Source organism: Festucalex cinctus, chromosome 10, assembly GCF_051991245.1.
Source record: "Festucalex cinctus isolate MCC-2025b chromosome 10, RoL_Fcin_1.0, whole genome shotgun sequence".
NCBI lineage: Eukaryota > Metazoa > Chordata > Actinopteri > Syngnathiformes > Syngnathidae > Festucalex > Festucalex cinctus.
In genome coordinates, this window is record NC_135420.1 from 19,539,164 (window position 1) to 19,558,492 (window position 19,329).

Below are 19,329 nucleotides of genomic sequence, written 5' to 3' on the forward strand. Positions count from 1 at the left end.
CACTGGTCCTCGCGTGCTCATGTGCAAGTGAAGCCCAAGGGGAGGTAACAGTCGCCTCGTACATGAGGCCAACAGCCATCAACGTCTGCTTGTTCCATTTCTATGACACGCTCTCGCTCAGCAAGAGCTGGGTAAAAGGAGGTGGGAGTGGCGGTGGGAAGTGGTGCAGACATGACCGAGGGAGGTTGAGGGGAATCAGCGCAAGGGGCGATAAAGCAGGATTGAAAGGGTACAAGAAAACGGTTTTATTACACACTCAAGTGGCAGCATTCAAACTGCATGAAGGAGAGAAGTGACGTGTGCGTAAGCAACATGCAAAGATATGTTTGAAAACATGTCGACCTAAAAATGTCATCATGGTAAAGTTGCGAATAACATATCACACCCTAAAATGTTTTATTTAAACAGCAGGCTTGACTGTCAGCAGGAGCCACAACACACTACATTACAGCACAATGACATAACATTTATTATTAATTAAAATAAAATAAATACTGTAGTTGTAAGCCACCCCATCAACATTTTTACAGAGATGCCTAAATAAATAATTTCTTGAATGAATAGAACATTTTTCTACAGAATGGGGTTAAATTGCCAGTTTGAAGCACCAACAAACATTCAGATTCTATTACAATTAAAAAAAGTGAGCATTTCAGTTTAAGATTTAAGAGATTATACTTTGTAGTATCTGTATGATGGGGGTTCAACTCGTAAATAAATTTAAAACAGATAATCTCACTTGTGTTTTTCTTTAATAAATTGTTTTTACATAAGCCATGTATAAAGAAACAGAACAAGGAACACATTTAATGGGGCTGTGATTGCAACACTGAAAACTGCATTTGTTTTGATTTTAGTTGGGCTTGTCTTGTAGAAATACTTTAAATGTTGGTCTCAATAAAAGGAAAGTCTTACAATGGTTCAAGGAACGAAGTGTTCTTATATTGTGTATGTTATACCATGGCCAGGTATGTTTTTGAAAAAGAAAGCTCAAATGTTAAAATGCTAGCAGTTGTTATCCTAACATATAGCAAGATAGCATCCTGAATACAAAAACCGAGACAGATTGATGAGAATTTAACTTTGTGCCCTGTGGTCAGGTAGACTACTGTTGTAAAAGATAAACGCCAGCATGCTGCCATGCTAACCAGTTATGCTAACAATTAGCAAATAAGCAACCTGGGTGGAATAAAAAGGTTGAGATACATATAGTAAGGCTCTTCCAGTTTTGCTTGTTCAGTGCATTGTGTTCTTAATTTGAATGACATCATGCTATGCTATGCTATGCTATGCTAACACAAAATAAGACAGCAACCTCAGTATGAAGAGCACTGAAGCAAAATGATAAGAATGTTACAGTGTCCCATTGTCAATGCTTTTTTGAAAAAGAAAACTCAAATGCTAAAATGCTATGTGCTAACTTTTGGTATATGTGAATGGTGAGACGGCGACATGCGCGGAGAACATGCCAGAGTTCCCAACTGTTAACATCTAGAAAAATAGCAATGTAAATGGAGGAAACGGAATGATTGTGTATGTTCTTCGTAATTTGCTGACACTGTTCACTGGGAACAATTTGTTCACACAACCGAAATGTTTGAAATAAGAATTCATCTACATCTACACATGAACATAAAAGAAACTAAGTAAAATTCATCATTCTCATGTAACTTTGTTTTGTTTAGCACAGATCCCAATAGCTACAAAATGACAACAAAAGTAAAGTTTGGCGAGGATAACAATTTAAAAAGATTAAAAATAAATAAATAAAAAAGATTTGTGTTTTATGTGAGAGCAAAGGCAGAATAAGTACAACCAATATTAATAACCGCTAAGAATGAGGCAGCCTCTGTCCAATCAATGCGGAGAGCAAGACGCAGTGAAACTGAGCCTTCAGAGTGTGAAGCCGCTGATTGAATTGCTTTGCTGTGTTTTTCCATCATCTCACATATTTTTTACGAGGGGCGAGATGCACATATACTGCAGCACTTACCCCTGGCAGTGTTTTCTGTTCATGGAGGGCGTTCTGGGCTTTGATGGCGGACTCTCGGGCGCAGTAGGTGAGGAACGCACAACCTGTAAAAATAGGCACACAACGTTAGGAATAAAAGCAGGCACGCAACAAGGGTTCACACAAGAGCACTCAGTAGAGACACAGAGGCCACAAAATTGTGAAAAATAGTGGTAGTTGTACCATTTAGAATTTCAACAAAATATGCTCTCTAAGGTCATACAAAACAATTATTAGCCTATAGTGTAATTTTTTAATTTTTTTTAATTTACAGACACAATCTCAATTTATTTTTATTTTTTTCACTTCATAGGCTCTCAGTCACTGTCAGTCATTTACAAAGACTAAATGATGGTGAATATTATGTTCTTGTTTATATTTTTGTTTTCCAAAAACAACTCACTATTAAATATAAAAACCCGCATATGTGACTCACATTCAGCTGTAAAGTTGTCCCTTGGAAGCTAACAGCACTTGGAAGCTAGTAGCATTTGTTGAATAAGCCACTAAACAAGTTGAAAGGCGCTGGAGCGCCACCTAGTGTAGCGGAGGCATAATGTGGCCAAGTTAATTTGGGACTTGACAGATATGTGGGAAAAGGTTGGAAAGATTGAATTATTGATCATAATCACTTTCACCTCAGATCAATATTTCCTCAAGGAAAACTTGTTCTAATGTTTTGCTTTACAAATTATGCATTTAGAATTTTGCAACACGAGTCAGTAAAAAAAAAAAAAGGGGAAAAAAAAGTACATATATCAAAAACAGGCAAAGACTATCGAGTACACAGCAAGGTAGGTGATGTTAGAAAAAATGAAATAAAGAAAATCACTCCTGACAGTGGAGTGAGTGCGCATTCGCAAATGGCCGCCGCACTCGGGTGCGAGGCGCGCACATCCGCACAACATCTGTCAGAGGAGAGACGAGGGATGAAGAGAAAGCAGATGGAGTATTGAGGCAATCATTTTCCCCGCGACTGTCTGAATAAATAGATTTGCTTGTGTTCTATTAATGGAGTTCACACGGGCTACCGTACATCATATTTTTGCGACACTCCGACGGCGGTTTAGTGCCTTTTGGATCTCATTTCAACATCCAAATGTATTCACCAAATAATTAATTATTTATTGTACATGTGTGTTCATGTCATAACCTTTCCGGTGGCTGCCTATAAACTCACGGCGGGTGGCCTCCACTGTGTCACTGCAACGCTAATGTAATGATTTCCAATGGCCACCATGCAAATCACTCAATCACTCACTCCCCCCTTTGCACTCTGTGGTCTGCAAATGTTAAAATTAGTGTTGTTTTTTTTATGTTTTTGTTTCCCAAATGGCTAAAGGGTGAGAGGAATGAGAATTCACTAATATGGACTTTTGCTGCTGTTGGTTTATTAGACAGACGCTGGCAGTATCTTGAATAAGAAACAAATGTGTTTTGCATAGAATCTCAACATATTTGTCAACGTGAGAATAAATTAATTAATAACAATGGCAAACAAAGGAGTGGTGGGGGGGGGGCACAAACTCCATTTACATGTGCGCTTTTAATGTATGGCTTGATAAGAATTTGCGGGCCACAGGCGAAAGTGCTTTAACGACTGCGTAATTGGGAACCCAAACAGGCGCAAATTGCCAGCGTCGCGCTGCATACCAATTGTGCGAGAGGGGAAAATGATGAAATAGTTTGAAACGCAACAAAAAAAGAAAAAGCCACGGCAACGGCAGCCTGCTGACAAAGCAATGGGGCAAGCCGTCCTATTGTGAAGAGATGATCCTGTGCATCATCTGATAGAAACCTTTAAGCAGCCTTATCTGCCACATTGATTTCACCTCCAAAGAGAAAGAAATACCTCTTCTGCTTTCTCTTTGTGGCTGCCAAATCTATCTTGTTCTCTTCTTTTTCCAGCGCCCCGGCTCCCATTTCCTAATGATATATTTTCAAGTGTGCGCCGTGTGTGTACTGGGAAATAGGGTCGAGTCGCTTCATCTCCACTGTGTTGAATTGCCGTGTAATTAAAATGTGAATAAGTGAGTGAGACGGGAGGGAGCAGCTGAGGATGGCGTACACTACAGCTTGGCGTCGCCGCGCTTTCACACCTGGAATATTCTGGTAATTCCATTTCAGAAACAATGAATATTTAAGAAAATGTACAATAAATAATTTATTATTTGGTGAAATTTTGGAAGGAAAAAAAGTTTGCTGTTGCTAAATCGAAAAATATAATAGTGTAGGGCTACAGAAAACTGGTTTGAACTTGGCTTTTTTTTTTTTTTTTTTTTTATGTAAAAGATGCGAGTGCCCTGAAGTGGATTGTTCCACTTTGAAATACAATACAATGGAAGGGTCTATTGCGTAATATGATAGCTCTCGCACTTGCTGCTAGCCGCTAACGCTGGAGCCGCCGCTCAATGCAAATGTCAGTGCCAACTTCAAAATAAAAGCATACCAAAGCATTTATCTATACATTATATGGGATGTTAAGGTTTATTTTGAAGTTGTTCTTCCTACCACGTTACCATCATATAACTCTTCTCTAGTGCTGTTACTGATATTAGCATAGCATGACCATGAAGAAGAAATTACGCCAATCTGGCCGCTTTGGCTAGCTTAATATGCAGTTGATCAATATGAAGGATGGGCATGTTAATTATATACAATGCAGTTCTCTGAGCAGATTTCACTCACTATTTTGACCGTTTCCTTCTCGATCTTCCTTGCCCCTCCGTAATGAAAAAGTGTGAGCTCACTGGGGAAAGTGTCAAGCTAGCAGAAAACGTCACGCTCGTTCCCCTCACACGTCTTTTGCGAATGCTATCAATGGGGCTAGATTACTTGCTTACTTCATTTACTCCCATCTCACCCCTCTTCATGTAGTGGGGGGGGTATCTGGGGGAGACAGACAGTGGAGGGATGTGAGCGGAGGGAGGTTGGTGAAACCGAAACACACAACATCAGCACTGATACAACGTGATTATGACCTGAATCATTGGCTGGAGGGGAGGCTCTGAGGCGCAAATTGACCATGAGGGGGGTAATCAGTGTGGTCTCTGAGAAGCGCTTAGAAGCACCCCCTTACCCTGGAAAAATAAAGATTCCCAATCTGCTCCCAAGAACGTCATTCACATTCTCAGAGAAGAAGGAGGAGTTAAGGGAGGTGTAATAAAATGCTTTGACTCATCATCGTTCTGACAACAATATTTTCTCTGCCCGGGTCTAATGGCCTTGTAATGAGCGGCGTAATATAAGCAGTAGCCTAGCGTAACCTGTAAACCTTAATTAAGTCAGACAGCCACCTTAAATGGAGGTGGATGGGAGTGGGGGGTTACTCAGTCACCATCTCCTCCTCATCGCAAAGCTGACTGCATCCTTCCGTCGGGCCCTCGTCAATCACTGGTGCGCCGCTCATCTTTCCAAATCCTCCCCCATTTCTCCTTTCACTGCCCCTCCCCGTCACCCCTCACCTTGAGCTACAGTCGGAATTAATGAATGTGAATGGTGGGGTCGACAGTCATGGAACGCTCAAAGTGGAACACTTATTTATATATTTATATATATAAATCACAGTTAAAATTAAATGGCTTACAAAGAATAAAGAATGAAGTGTAATTGCACATCCACTACAGTAGGTGGCAGTAGTGCTCTCATTTTTGTAGCGTGCGCCAAGAGCATTACCTCCTCTGCAGAGATGTACTTAACACAATTTTATAGACAAGTTATATTATTTATAGTCATGTCAAAGAGTTTGTAATGGGTGAGGGGGTGCAAAAATATTTTCTTCTTCCTGGGGGAGTGTAACAAAAAAGAACTGAGAAGCACCGACTTGTGCGCCAAATTTGTCGCGGGTGAAACCGTCTCGAATACCTGATAATTACTGTATTTCTGACTTCCGAGCAACCTCGAATGCAGCAAACTGTCATGGGACTCTCCCTGCTCCCCTCTCTGACCCCCCCGAGCAGGAGACCCGTACCATTGATTTGTTGCTCCTCACTCACATGGACTCCACTTGCCTCCGACGAGCAGTCAAGCAGATCCATAGGCGGCGCATCCCAAAGGAGCGCCCCTGTCGTGTACTTACACGTGTTGGGGTGATGCGTGCGTGGCCTAATAAGGCTGACAAAGGCAATAAATTATTTTTGAGATGCTCTGCGTACGCTCCAAGAAGGATCAATATTTGGGGTAAAGGAGCCGTCATAAAAAAGAAGGATGAACTGACACGACAAGTCGGGGAGTAATTCTCCAATACTTAAGACTATACACTGCGGGGATAACAACATAACAGGACGGCCGGATTCCATTTCCAACAGGCTCCTAATAAAGTTGTCGGAGGATTGGCGCCGCTGTGGGAAGCGACATGACAGATTGAAGTGGGCATCCATCCCCAAGTGAGCCAGAATTCTTTCAATAGGTGACTCTTTTGGCCTTAGTGCATGCTGGAAACGTCCGCTCTGTGTTCTTTCAATAAAACTTTTTTTTTTTTTTGTATAGTCTCTCGGTGCGCTATCCTGCTTTTGCTATTAAAGTCGGCGCCAGAACTATAAATAAATCCAGCCACCCGCATCCCCGATGAGGAAGCTAATTGACACCGTTAATGGATGGACTTTCACAGAGCTGTAAATAATGTGGAGGTTGCCACTTAGCGCCTCCTGCTGTTTTACTTCTGGGAGGCCAAAGAGAGTGAACCTGCCAAGTCTACAGCCCTGACGCGTCACTCCCTTCCTGCAAGTGAGCAGGTTTTGTTTTTGTTGGATTTTTTTAGCACAAAAATCAATACACCGCACCTCACTGTAACCCTGGCATGTAAATTCCGAAAGACGTGTCATCTCTTTACTATAATACGATGGTTCCTTGCCAGTTATTCACAATAACCACCACTGTGTACATTAGAAATAAGCAGACTACAAATTATCCAGTCCAAAAAAAAAGGTCCAGGAGTGTGACATGAGAGCCCAAAAATGAACGTGTCAAAACCAGGTAAATCTGATATATACTTTATATTAGATTGCTATGAATAAATACATTGTTCACTTAAAGCTACTGAACGCAGAAAATTGAATTTCAAATCGCTACTGCCACCTGTGGCTGAAAAATGCAACTGCATTTTCCCTTCTTCACATACACGATGTGCACATGACATCACATCCGCAGACAGAGGGCGGGAAATTCGAACCCGGCTTGGAGGAGTTCCCATTATGAACAAACTAAGGTGTTAATCTACTAATTAAAAAATGTATATCAGAAATGGTCACATAAAAAGGCTATTGTAAAAAATAATTTTGGGAAAATTCTGCAGCTTTAAAGTGCAGCGTGAACACATACAATTTGAATATCTGGTGAGTGCCAACCCATATTTTTAGTTCTGTATTCTTTTGTGCAAGTCAGTTTTCATTATTAGTAACCAGAAAGAGGTTAAATTGAATTAAATCAAGGAAGTGTCCAGATTTGGGGCTTGTGCATGAGCCGTAATATATGTAAGAAAAACATGTACAGTCAGAATGCATTCTGCATTCTTTGTGATGCTTCTAAACAGTCTTCTCATTATTATAAGAAAAAGCTAGTAAGACAACACTTAATATTCCCAGGTAAAATATTATCACGCAAAATCCTATGACCACAGCGGTGACGGTGAAAGCAAACTGTGCAATATAAGCAGTTGAGCCAACAGTGCATTCAGTTGCAAGGTAGGTTTATTAGATGTGACGCTCCTGCCGATGCTCGCCGCCTTTGAGCCGTTTAAACCTCCAAGGAAGGATCGATTGATCAGAGCACAGGAGGCGCGATCGCGGATGACCGGCGGGCGTCAAGCTGTCTGCTAACAATCGGATCAGGTGCTCAGTCGCTTTGATTCCGCAAATTGAAAGTTACCTTTTAAAGACGACGCTTCAAAGATTGAATAGACATTGGGGGGAGTGAAGTAATAAGACTTGTGACAAAGAGAGAAAGAAAAAAAAGACAGTAATCCTCCCGACTGTATAGCTAAAAAAAAATAAAATAAAATCTTTTATTTATCTCATTTCATCATTGAGCTGGAGAGCAGTACTAATTAGCGCAAATGGTTGCTCTAACAAGCAGAATTCAGGGTGCTAATTGCATTGATGTATGTTTCACATTCAAACAAGAGCGATCTCAAAATAAACACTGATCTGCCAATTACTTTGGGTGGAATGATGGATGGATGGATGGATGGATGGATGGATGGATGGATGGATGGATGGATGGATGGATGGATGGATGGATGGATGGATGGATGGTGTTAGAGAGTGTTATGGGGAATGCTGGGAGCCAATCAGTGATGTCATGCCAGCAGTGCAGGGACGGCAGCTTAACCCATTTTCGGAAATACCACACAATTTCTATTTATAGCTGCACTGTGGTGCATGGAGCCTTACACAGAGCTGACACTCATCTCAAATTGGGAATTTGCCTAGTTTACCTTAGTTACTCTTTCGAAGTCAGTTACATTTGGAGAACTGTCCATACAACTCAATACAAATCCTTACACAGAAATGACACTCTTTTCAAATTGGGGATTTGCCTTGTTTACCTTAGTTACTCTTTCAAAGTCAGTTACTTTTGGAGAACTGTCCATACAACTCAAATAATATGTATTCAAAACCAAAACTTTACAATTTACATTCACAAAGTGCACTCACCATAATGGGATGAAGAATAATGCTTTTCTAAAGACGTTAGCATAGCTCACACACAGCGAGCTAGCTAGGTAGAAGCTAAGGTTTCAACTTCTGTCAAATTCCCATCTCTAGACTAATATTGTGTTCTTTTTTTCTTTAGCTAACTTACCACTAGGTGCCATCAGAATGAAAAGAACCTAGCAGGTATGGAATGTAATATAGCAATAACTTCCTGAAATGCCAAGAAGCTGCACTCTGATTTTCTGTTGCTACATTTCAAATGTTCTGTCTTCTGATTGGCTCATGTGAAATACACAAAATCACTTTAAAGACAGCTATTTTAATTTATATATCAGTTTCAACACAACTACTTCAAAATAAACACACCCTCAATTTAGATGTGTCAATGTTCTGTAAGTATTCTATCAAAATGTAGTATTTCAAACATAAATATTCTAATCACTTTACTAATCACTCTCTCAACTTACGTTTGTCCTCAATGTGTCATGGTTTGGATTTAGGGGTTGTTTTTTAGGGGTTTGCTTTTGGTTCCATTGTAGTTTGTTTTGTTGTGATCGTGTCCACTTGTGCTTGTCTTCCTTCCCTCTTGTGTCAACCAATCAGTGTCAGCCATGTGTGCCTTGTCCAGGTGTCCCTTGTTATGTAATTAGTTGGTGTATTTAGTCACCTGTTTTCGGTTCAGTTCTTGTTGGTCCACTGTTGTTTTCCATGTCCTGCGTCTTTTGTCACGCCACGGCTCGCCTTGCTACATCTGTATGGTTATTGTTTGTATATGGACGTTGTTGTTTATCTTAGTACCCAAGTACTCTGTTTGCCCATTTTGTTTTGTTTGGTTTTACACTTCTTCTTTGAGCTCCTTTGCCTCACTTGCCTACCTGCACTTGGGTCCTTCACCACACGTCCTCGTAACACAATGAGGTCATTGGTGGACCTGAAGTTTATCTCAGTCGCCAGTTAATCACAGGGCCCATAAAGACAAATAACCTGTCACTCACGTTCATGTCTATGGATAATATAGAAGTGAGTCTAAAGACCAAACATTTGGCAACCACCTTGGTTGATCTGTGATTGTGTTTTTTGTTTGTTTTTTGGCAAACACAAGTGTTAGTGAGGCCTCAGAAGTTTTTTTTTTTTTTTTTTTTTTTTCCAAGGATTTATCGCATGACTTAAAAGTATACCACCAAACATTGCATTTAAAATCATCCCCCCACTCTCCCTTGTTGCTTCATCTTCCGAAATGAATCAAGCCAGGCAACATGACATTAAAGAGCTCACGCTGTTCTGGAAACGCACACCCCCTCCCGTCCTCGTCCCGCTCCGAAGGCAGTGAGCCTCTCTGATAGGCCAACCATGCAAAACAGACAGGCTTCCCTTCTGTGTCGACGAAAGAAAACAGCGGTGACCTTTGAGCGTGAATGAGAATGCAGCACGCTTCTGCCAAGTCCACCTTCAGATGAGATAAGTGAACCGCCAAAAATAAGACAACCCGGCATCCTCTATGGCGGAATTAATTTGCTCTCCTTTAATAAGACACTGTGAATACATTGCAGAAGGTTATTTTTCACGCGCTGCTCACCGCACTGTAAATGACAAAAAGGCACAAGCGGGGAAATGAGTCTAACTGCGAGTACTCTCCCGTTTGCACGCGATTGTCGCATAAAAAATACATCAAGCGGGCTAAATTCAAAAAAGGGGGCATGCGCACAGACGAGCCCAAGTGACACGAGACGTTGATGAATGAGCCGGAGAAAATTCATTATTGAACATGTTGCTAGTGCCAAATATTCACTGGCAAGTTGTTTGCAAATGTTTAAAGACAAGACAACGATTATGTTTGGAACACTCTTCCGTTAAAAAGAAAATGTTCCGGAAAAGTATGCCGCAGAAGTTGACAGCATCACGTGTGACATTAGCAAATCTTATGAGACTTTAGCTTGTTGTTGCTATGCTAAGGACAGAAATAGAGTGTGGTTTATAAGGTGCAATATCAGCAATACAGTCGCTTAATTAGATAGCTAATTAATACCAATGCGACTGTCTCCACAACAACGAGACGATATGCCTGGTGCATCTACTTGGGTCGGCCAACGCAAGCACAATCCTTCGTTTGATCCTACATTGTATGCATGCATACATCATATCAAAGTTGATATTCCACGCTTCATATCGACATGTATCACAAAACAGTGCAGAATCTTTCCATGCATTCCTGTTTATATCCTCCATTGTTATTTTTGTTTGTTTTACTGGGAGTGGCAGCCCACAGAGAAGCTGTTATCCATCGCACTGGCTCAGAAGGGGGACAAAATAAAAACTTGAATAAATATTTCATTAGATTATTCTATGATTTCATATGCTCCATCTTGGCTGCAGTCTAAAGCAATATCTCTGCTGGCTTTCCCTAATGCATTAAAACAACCACGGCCATCGTGGCCGTATATTGATAGCGCGTCATCTTCGCTTGGTCCATTGGACCCGTGCTGCCTGCCTGAGTGACAGCCTGGTTCATTGTCTTTCGACCCGACTGTGTGAAATGGGGCACATGTACCTGAAGAAATGACGCTATATCTTATCGGTTTATATGTATTTATTTTTATTGTATTTGTTTTAATTATTTTGATTATTGTTATTTTATTATATGTATTATTTATTTTATTTATATATATATTTTTTTTTTTTTATTTCCGTTTTATCTGTGACTCTGTGTTTAAATATCGGTTTCTTTTTAACACAACACTGATGCTATTCATTTGCACTGTTTGTTAGCATTAGGCTAAACGGACTTACATCTATGTGGTTGTTCTTCACTTGTAAATACCAAAAAAATTTAATTCTCTGCTTCATGATTAGTTTGGCAGTGAACTTTGGGTCACCATCTACCGTATAAAGCTACCTTTATGCCTGTCTGCCTGCACCTCGGCCAAGCTAGCCACCTGGTGCCCTTCCTGTTTGTCTGTTTGTCCTCCGGTCTGCACACGTGCCCGCTTATCTAGCTAACTGCCTGTCTGTCCTATCGTTGATCTAGAGTAGTTTGTCTCTCGCAGGAAAAACCTCGTGCCTATCTGCCGTGCTATCTTGCCTGTATGTCGTCCTTTCAGCCGTCTCTGTCTCACTGCCAATGCCTGTCTAGCTTCCTGTCTGTAGCTTTCCTATCTCACTCTGTTTATTGACTCTCATCCCCGTCTTTCTTTACATCTGTTCCAGTTCCTGTCTGTCTGCTTTTCAGTGTTTGTTTGTCTAAACTCTCACATCCCAAGCAGCTAGCTCGCTGCTTTTCTGTCTCACTGCCCAGCCTGTCTATCTACCCTTGCTCCCATGCCTAACTGCCTGTCTAGCTACATGCTGTACCCGTCGCACACTCTTTCCTGCCTAAAACATATGAATTATATGTTGTTAAGATGTGTACACCAATCGTGCAAGTTCATCGTGATGAATCTCCTGCGTTTAGCATGTGCGCAGATCCACTACACTCCAACAATTATAATTGGAGCCGAAGGGAGAGATTTTCTCCTATCTATGATGTATTCTACATGAGGAAAGCCTTTACCTATTAATACCAATTGGGCAACAATAATTGGCAGGCCTCGGACGTCGCGGGCAGAATTAATCATCGGAGGAGGAGGAGGCAGACTAGACGGAATATTTAATTGGCAGAGGCAGCCACTGTTTAGGGAGGCAACCGGCTGAACACCCAAGGGAGCGCCGCTTCAGACAATGCACATTTGCTAATCCTCCCGAGTCAACTTATTATGGCCATGCATTATTATCGCGCTTTACAAACTAATTCCGTGTTCTCCCTCGCGGATTACCGCGGGCAAAATGCACGCAAGGAAATCACAGACAAAAGGACAAGTTGGACCAAATTGCAATCAGAAGTGCAGAACTACTGCAAATTGCTGATGCGTAAGTGCGTGCGTGTGTGCCCTTGTGAGGGTGATAACCATTATTTCCATCAGGATCCATACCGTATAATCCATTTTGCATAATACCATCATTTACTGCACAAAAACACAATGTAAGAGATGGACGGCGACATGAAAGATTGATTGTGTATCATTAATGACGTCAGGAAGTTGCTTATACAAACCCAATTAGCCTGTAACCGAATAGAAAGTCACTTATTGTGCATGATTAACTTCAATTGGAGCAATTATCCATTGTGCTTGTGATTATTTTATCCAAAAAGAATGTAACCTACAATCATAAGAATAACATAATCAATTTCAAAGGTTGCTGTCATCCAAGTTTTTAAGAGACCAAAACAGTGTTTTTTCCACTTACTTAAAAACAATGACAATTGAACGTGGCAGTGAATGAATGGCCCTTCACACTCCAATGCCAGTTAGAAGGTCGCCTTGTTTAAGATATACTTTATATAATTTGAATTTCTGCCATAAGTATCGTAAAAACTCTGTTAAAGACCCTGTAAAATCATCAAAGTCATCCGGCGCTGTTTCAAGTTACTTATACGTCCATTTCTACCAGTATGGTGTGAAGTTAGCTAGCTAGCTATGCTAACACCCTCAAAATGAATGTTACCTGAATGCCACAATTTACACAACAGATTGGTGGTTATGTAATTGGGAGGATTATGAGCCCGCAACCAGAATGCCGACTGAGAAGAGCCCCTAGAAGCCTGTTAGCGCACAAGCTAGCTGATGGCTATAGCGCTAGCACCTCTAGTTTAGCCACTGAAAGCTAAGTGGGATATATTGCAGCCACCTGAGGCTGCAAGTGGATGTATTTCAAACATATAGGAATGTATTTGTAGTTTTATTTGGGAAATAAATTATCATTTAAATTTGGCTGGGTGTCAAGTTTGGAACACTTTACAAGGACATTAAGTAGAACTGTTATGACACGCAAGACATTTGCTGGGCTTCGACCTTGTGGATTTGAGTTATGTAACAATGGGGGAAAACATCTTGCAATTTAGCATCGCTTGGCTGTTTATTCAATGTGGTTCAAATTTCTCAGTGATTAGACAAAATCTGTGGGGTCAATGAGGTTTTCGAAGGGTCTCTAGAAATGATCAAAATAAGCCTAAAATTGTCGCTTCAAGCCAAAATGGCAGACTTCCTGTGTCTTCTTGACCATGGCTTTTTAAGGCTTTGTTGTGGGTCTCCTCGTGATAGACATGCCTTCCAAATTTAATTATGTGAGGTTGAACTAGCTTCAGGGCTGGAATTTTCAATGAATTGCAGCAATTTAAAGTGGTCACGGTCACGCTATATTACTGTAATAAACTCTGAGAAACACCAAGAGTTGTCTTTCGAATGTATTCCTTGCAAGGAAGGTGAGAACTTGTAAAGAGTAGAACGCCCTAGTGAAGGAGATCCTACATGAGTCACTGTCTGTCTCACATGTTCATGAGTCATGTGACCCGTTGTAATGTTTAATCATCAAAAAATATCAGAAAATGCAGTTTTTTGTTTTTTTTTAAATAAAAGCCAGTAGATAAAGTTGAATAAGTTTTATTTATCCATCCATCCATCCATTTTTTTAACCTCTTGCTCCACACAAGCGTTGTGGGGGGTGCTGGAGCCTATCCCAGCTGGCTTCGAGCAGTAGGCGGGCTTCACCCTGAACTGGTTGCCAGCCAATCACAGAAGTTGTATTTATTTTATTTTTCTAGATTTTCCAAATGGATCAATTTGACCCACAACAGTAGTTATGGCCAAAAAGTGGCCAAAAGTAGTTGGCCAAATAATTACTATATTTGAGTAAGTATTGAGGAAGAATGCTACTCAAGTATGGAGTGTTTCCAGTTGGAACAAATTTGGGCACTAAGGCATAACTTCCTCACTAAGTGTAAAAACATCATTATCAAATTGACATTGGCAGTATGTGATGTTAAATGTAAAAAAAACAACACAATATATCGTTATATCTATATAATGTCCAACCTTTAGTGGTTTGCCTTTCAAAGCGCCATTTCCTCTCCTCTCCATCCAATCACACTTAAGAAGCTGAAGTTGGCTGGCAATGGAGCCACAATCACTCGACAGCTAAATAGTGCAATCATTACGCAACGCGGGGCAATGACACTTCTGTACGTGTTTGCACACACGCCGGCGCGCAATCACACGCCGGTGAATGAATAAATGAAAAGTGTGCGAGTGCGTTGCGTGGAATGGCAAATGCAGAACGAGGTCCTCGTGTCATCGAATAACTTAATGAGATATAAGGCACGGAACTGGCGCCGGCTTCCGTTTTGCTTTTGCTTTGGATTTGAAATATATTTTAAAACAGTCATTATGACATTTAACCTTGTTGCCCCAGAAAATCACTTTATTCATACTGGAGTGATACTACTATAACATAAAATTTTATTGGTTTGAAGTTGCTACATTTGAGCCTGAGGCCTTGTAAATTAGATCTTTGTTGTTTTTCCTCAGACATACTATTGGTTTCTTGCATTTTTTTTGAGGCAGAAGATGGGGCCAGAGATACCAGGTATTAGACTGATACCTGGTGCAACGGCCATTTTACAAGTAAAAAGCAATTAGAAATAAGAATAGAAAATTGCCATTAAATTCATGCAATTTTAAGGGAAGAAAATGATCTTGAGATATGCAAATCTTTCTTCAGAATTATCTGTCATTGTTTTTTGTTTTTTTTTTGGGTGAAATTTCCTGTACCAAAAGTACTAGTAGTATCGGTACTTGGAATCAGTATCGGTGACTACTCAAGAATTGTGTACTTTTACGGTATTGGTATAAAAAAAAAAAAAAAAGTGATGTCGAACATATCTAAATAAATTTACTGTATCATGTTGTTATTAAGTCGAGACAAAAAGTGATTTATTATTATTATTATTATTATTATTATAATCATTATTATTGTTCATTTCAGCTATTGCTAACCAGAACAGCAGCACCAACCAACATGTCCAAACAGTTTCACATGTGATGAAAAGTGTTTTGAATAAAGATAACGCCAGATGTGCTCCAGAGTTTGACATAATTTGTCCTTTTGATTTCCTTTCAATAAGTAACACCACATTATTTAAAAAAAATAATAAAAAATTGCTTTGTATAAGTAAAGGCCTGCCCCATCTGAAGTTGAGTTGAGAAAACAACGAAAAAAACGCCCCCAGCCGTTTTTTGCAGGCTTGAACATCCTGCACATAAATGGACTTTTTAATGTTTGTGCCTGAAACTGAAAATGATGATGATGGTTGCGGCGATGGTGAAATGACATCCACCGTGCTGTGATCGACTACATGAATTGAACCCCCACCCGTATTCAAAGCCCCCCTTTTGTTGATTTACACGCAGAGGCCTACCCTTGGTAACCAACTTCATTATGGAAGGTGGAAGTTGTCAAGTGCGTACAGTGCAGGATTTACACCCGTGCTGCCTCCCACTACAACATCAGCAGCATGGGGGGGTTCCATTCTCCGTGGAGACATCAGTCATGTTGTCACACTTTGAGGGGTGGAGGGCACCCCTCTACGTGCTATATGTAGAACTCCTCTATATGGCGGTCTCGAACGCAAATGGATGAATAAATGATGAAAAGATGGCACTGGCTCTTTAAAAAAGTATCCTTTCCAAGCGCCTCTGCCCCACTTAAACGCGTGTTCAAAGGGGGGGGGGGGCAATAAAATAACACAACTCATCGCTCTCTAAAAGATATAAAAGATATAAAGGAACCGGGGAGAACGTGCGCGTAAATTGTGCAAAAACGGTGCGTAACGCGCAGCGTCACGTGAAGAAAGGGAAGCATCTCGCATAAGAAAAAAATGTGTAAAAGTGATGTAAATGTGGTTTAAAAAGGCAATTAAAAAGCAAAAAAAAAAAGGGTAGAGAGTTGCCTACGGTACCTTTGTGCATGCCGGTGTAGCGGTCCTTGAGAACTGTCAGTTCGTGGATCTTCCCAAACTGTTCAAAGAGGGGCTTCAGGTCCTTCTCCTCCAAGTTGCGCGGAATCTGCCCGATGAACAGCTTAATGGCATCCTGGTCCTTCATGGCGCCGCTCTCCGGATGAAGTGAAATGGGTTCCGAGCCGTTCATGGGTTTGGGCACTGGGATCTGGACGTACTGCTGCTGGTACTGGGACTGGTGGGGCGGGATCAGGAGCAGTGGTGCCGGGCTCGGTCCGCTGAGGAGCAGGCTGGAGGAGTGTGGAGCGGGATGCTGCTGAGGAGGAGGAGGAGGAGGAAGAAGAGGAAGAGGATGCTGCTGCTGCTGCTGCTGCTGCTGCTGCCTTCTTGTTTCAGTCTGAGTGAATCTGGCCATTCTCGAGCTGGGAGCAGAGTGGATAATAATGACAACACACACACATAGACGCGCGCACGCACGCACTGACGCGCACGCACTGTGTGAGAGAGCAAGCACTCAGCTGGAAACCAGGCTGACTTTCTATCCGGCACACACGCGCGCGCACACATGCAGAAGAAAGCAAAGAGGAGCAGAATGGTGGAAGAGATACGCACCGAAGCGATATTAGACGCTCTTGGGCGACACCCAGTGGTCATAGCTTATACATACATGCAAACAGACGTTATCAAGTATTGTTCCTCACTACTTATTAAGTACAATAGTAAAACGACTGTCTTACTAGTACATTTTTTCCCCACTACTGTTGCTAGTTAGTGCACTAATTTGTCTTACTAGTGAGAACAAATAGGATACTAGCACATTAACATCAAGATGGACAGCTTCCTTTATCTCCAAGACTGTGTTTACTAGGTGACTTAACAATAACTGAGCTACCATGTAAACAATCTCAATCTATATTTATAGCCCTTACTATTGCTAAAAAAATAATCCTTGTCAATTGGAAAAATAAACAATCTCTAAATATCGACCACTGGTTAAACTTACTAATAAATTATATCTCAATGGAAAAAATCTCTGCCTTAAATAAAAATCAAGTATCAAGATTTAAACAAATATGGTCTATGTACATAGAATATTTTAATCTCAATTTGGCAACTTAATCCTGCCAAGATTCTGCCTGTTAACGAGAGCCACCACATCGTTACAACTTCTGTTTTCGCTGCTCCTGTATTTGGTATTTTGTATCTGATTGTTTTTATTTTTATATAGTCAGGAACCTAGTTGCTGCTAGTGGGCTCGAGCATACCACACTATACGACACTATACTCAATAACTCCTTAAGATCTATTTCTAGTGGGCACTAAGCATCAACACTTGGTGTTACTGCATGCTAATTAGTCAATTTTCTTGATGCCGTCCCCTGTGGTCGGGCGGGGGTGGTTCTGCCCCCCCCCACCCCCCCCGTTGTCTGCTCGGTGGCGGTTGCGTCTTGGCCGCTCACTGGGCCCCCTGTGGGGTGCGGTGTTGGGGTGCTTCCCCTGGTGCCCGGGGCGGTGCCGTCCCGGCGCGGTCCGCTGCTCCGTGCCCGGCGGCGCGGTTCGGGGTGGGTGGGCCTCCGGTGTGCCCCGTGGTTCCCTCTCCCCTCCCCCTTCCTCCCCCCCGTCGCCTCTCCCTCCTCGCCTCCTCCCGCCCATCCTCCTCTGCCTCCCGGTCCCTTTTCCCTTGTCGCCCTCCCTCCTCCTCTCCCCCCCCGCCTCCTGCCCTGCAGCCGCCCTTTCGCCTTCTTGTCGTCTTCTCCCCGCTTCCCCCCCCCCCCCCCCCCCCCCCCCTTCCCTGTCTGCCCTGCGGCCCCTCCCCCTCCCTCTCCCTGGGCCTGGGGCTCCCTCCCCGGCCCGGGCGTCGGGCTCCGGGGGCCGGGCGAGGGTTTGGGGCCTGCCCCACTCCGGTATAACTCCTGGCGCCCCGGGCGGGCTCCGGTGGCCGGTGGGCTGTCCGGTAGCCCTGCTGCGCTGGCTGTCCGCCCATTGTGGTGCCGGGTGGATGAGGTGGGGGGCGGCAGGGGGTGGGGGTGCTGGGGGGCGGGCGTGCCACCTACACCCGCCGGGTTGGGTGAGGCCCCGCTGGTCGCTCCTCTTACTCACTTCACTAGCTTGCACTATACACTTTGTAAATATACACATAGGGCACACAACACATTTCTTGGTGGGGTGGGGAAGGGTGGAAACACCGTCTTCACCCTTCAACTCCCCTCCAATTTTAATGCACCTCACGTCCAAGGGGAGGGGTGAGTTGGGGCGGGGAGCCATCAGAGGGGATGGACTGCAGTGCCTGGCAGCGCTGTGGTCCCCCCCATTTGTGTCCCTGCCCCACCACTTTGTCCCTCCATTCCCTTTTTTAATGCACCACACATATACATATTCATTTTTTGGGGGGGGGATACGGGTGTGTCGGAGTAGGGGAAATTTTTTCCCTCTGCTCCGACTCACCTGCTCCCAATTTTAATGCACCACACGCACACACTTGTATATACACTGGGTGGGGCCACATTCACGGTGTAAGGGTAGAGCTCGCCAGTCGGCGAGCTGGCGGACTCAGTAACAGGGTTAGGTGTCACTTGTACTCTGGCGTGACGACCGGGGCCTCTCCCCACCGGGCTCGGTGTTCTGGTGTCCCGCCTTCTCCCCTGGTGCTTCCTCCTCTGCTTCCCCCCTCCCGCCGCTGTGCAAATCTCGCGCGGCTGGAGGTGGGGTGGGCACATCTTCCCTCTCTGCGCTGCTGCCCGGTGCCGGTTTCCGGGGGGGGGTGGGGGGTTCTCGCGGGGGGCCGGGTTCGCGGGGGGGGGTGGCGGCCGTCGGGGGGGGGCGGCTTGTTTGGGGGG

At 43.0% G+C, this 19,329-nt stretch overlaps 1 protein-coding gene across 1 annotated transcript in view; it reads right to left on the reverse strand.

Moving 5' to 3' along the window:
- Nucleotides 1–17,043, reverse strand: part of celf5a (cugbp, Elav-like family member 5a) — a 276,124-nt gene extending 259,081 nt beyond the window's left edge. Inside the window, exons 1-2 of the mRNA XM_077533281.1 lie at nucleotides 16,493–17,043; nucleotides 1,994–2,076 (exon numbers count right to left, since the gene is read on the reverse strand). Coding sequence (XP_077389407.1) covers nucleotides 1,994–2,076; nucleotides 16,493–16,907 — 498 coding nt within the window. The 5' untranslated portion in view covers nucleotides 16,908–17,043. The remainder of the gene's footprint in view (nucleotides 1–1,993; nucleotides 2,077–16,492) is intronic.
- Between the last annotated feature and the right edge of the window lie 2,286 nt (nucleotides 17,044–19,329).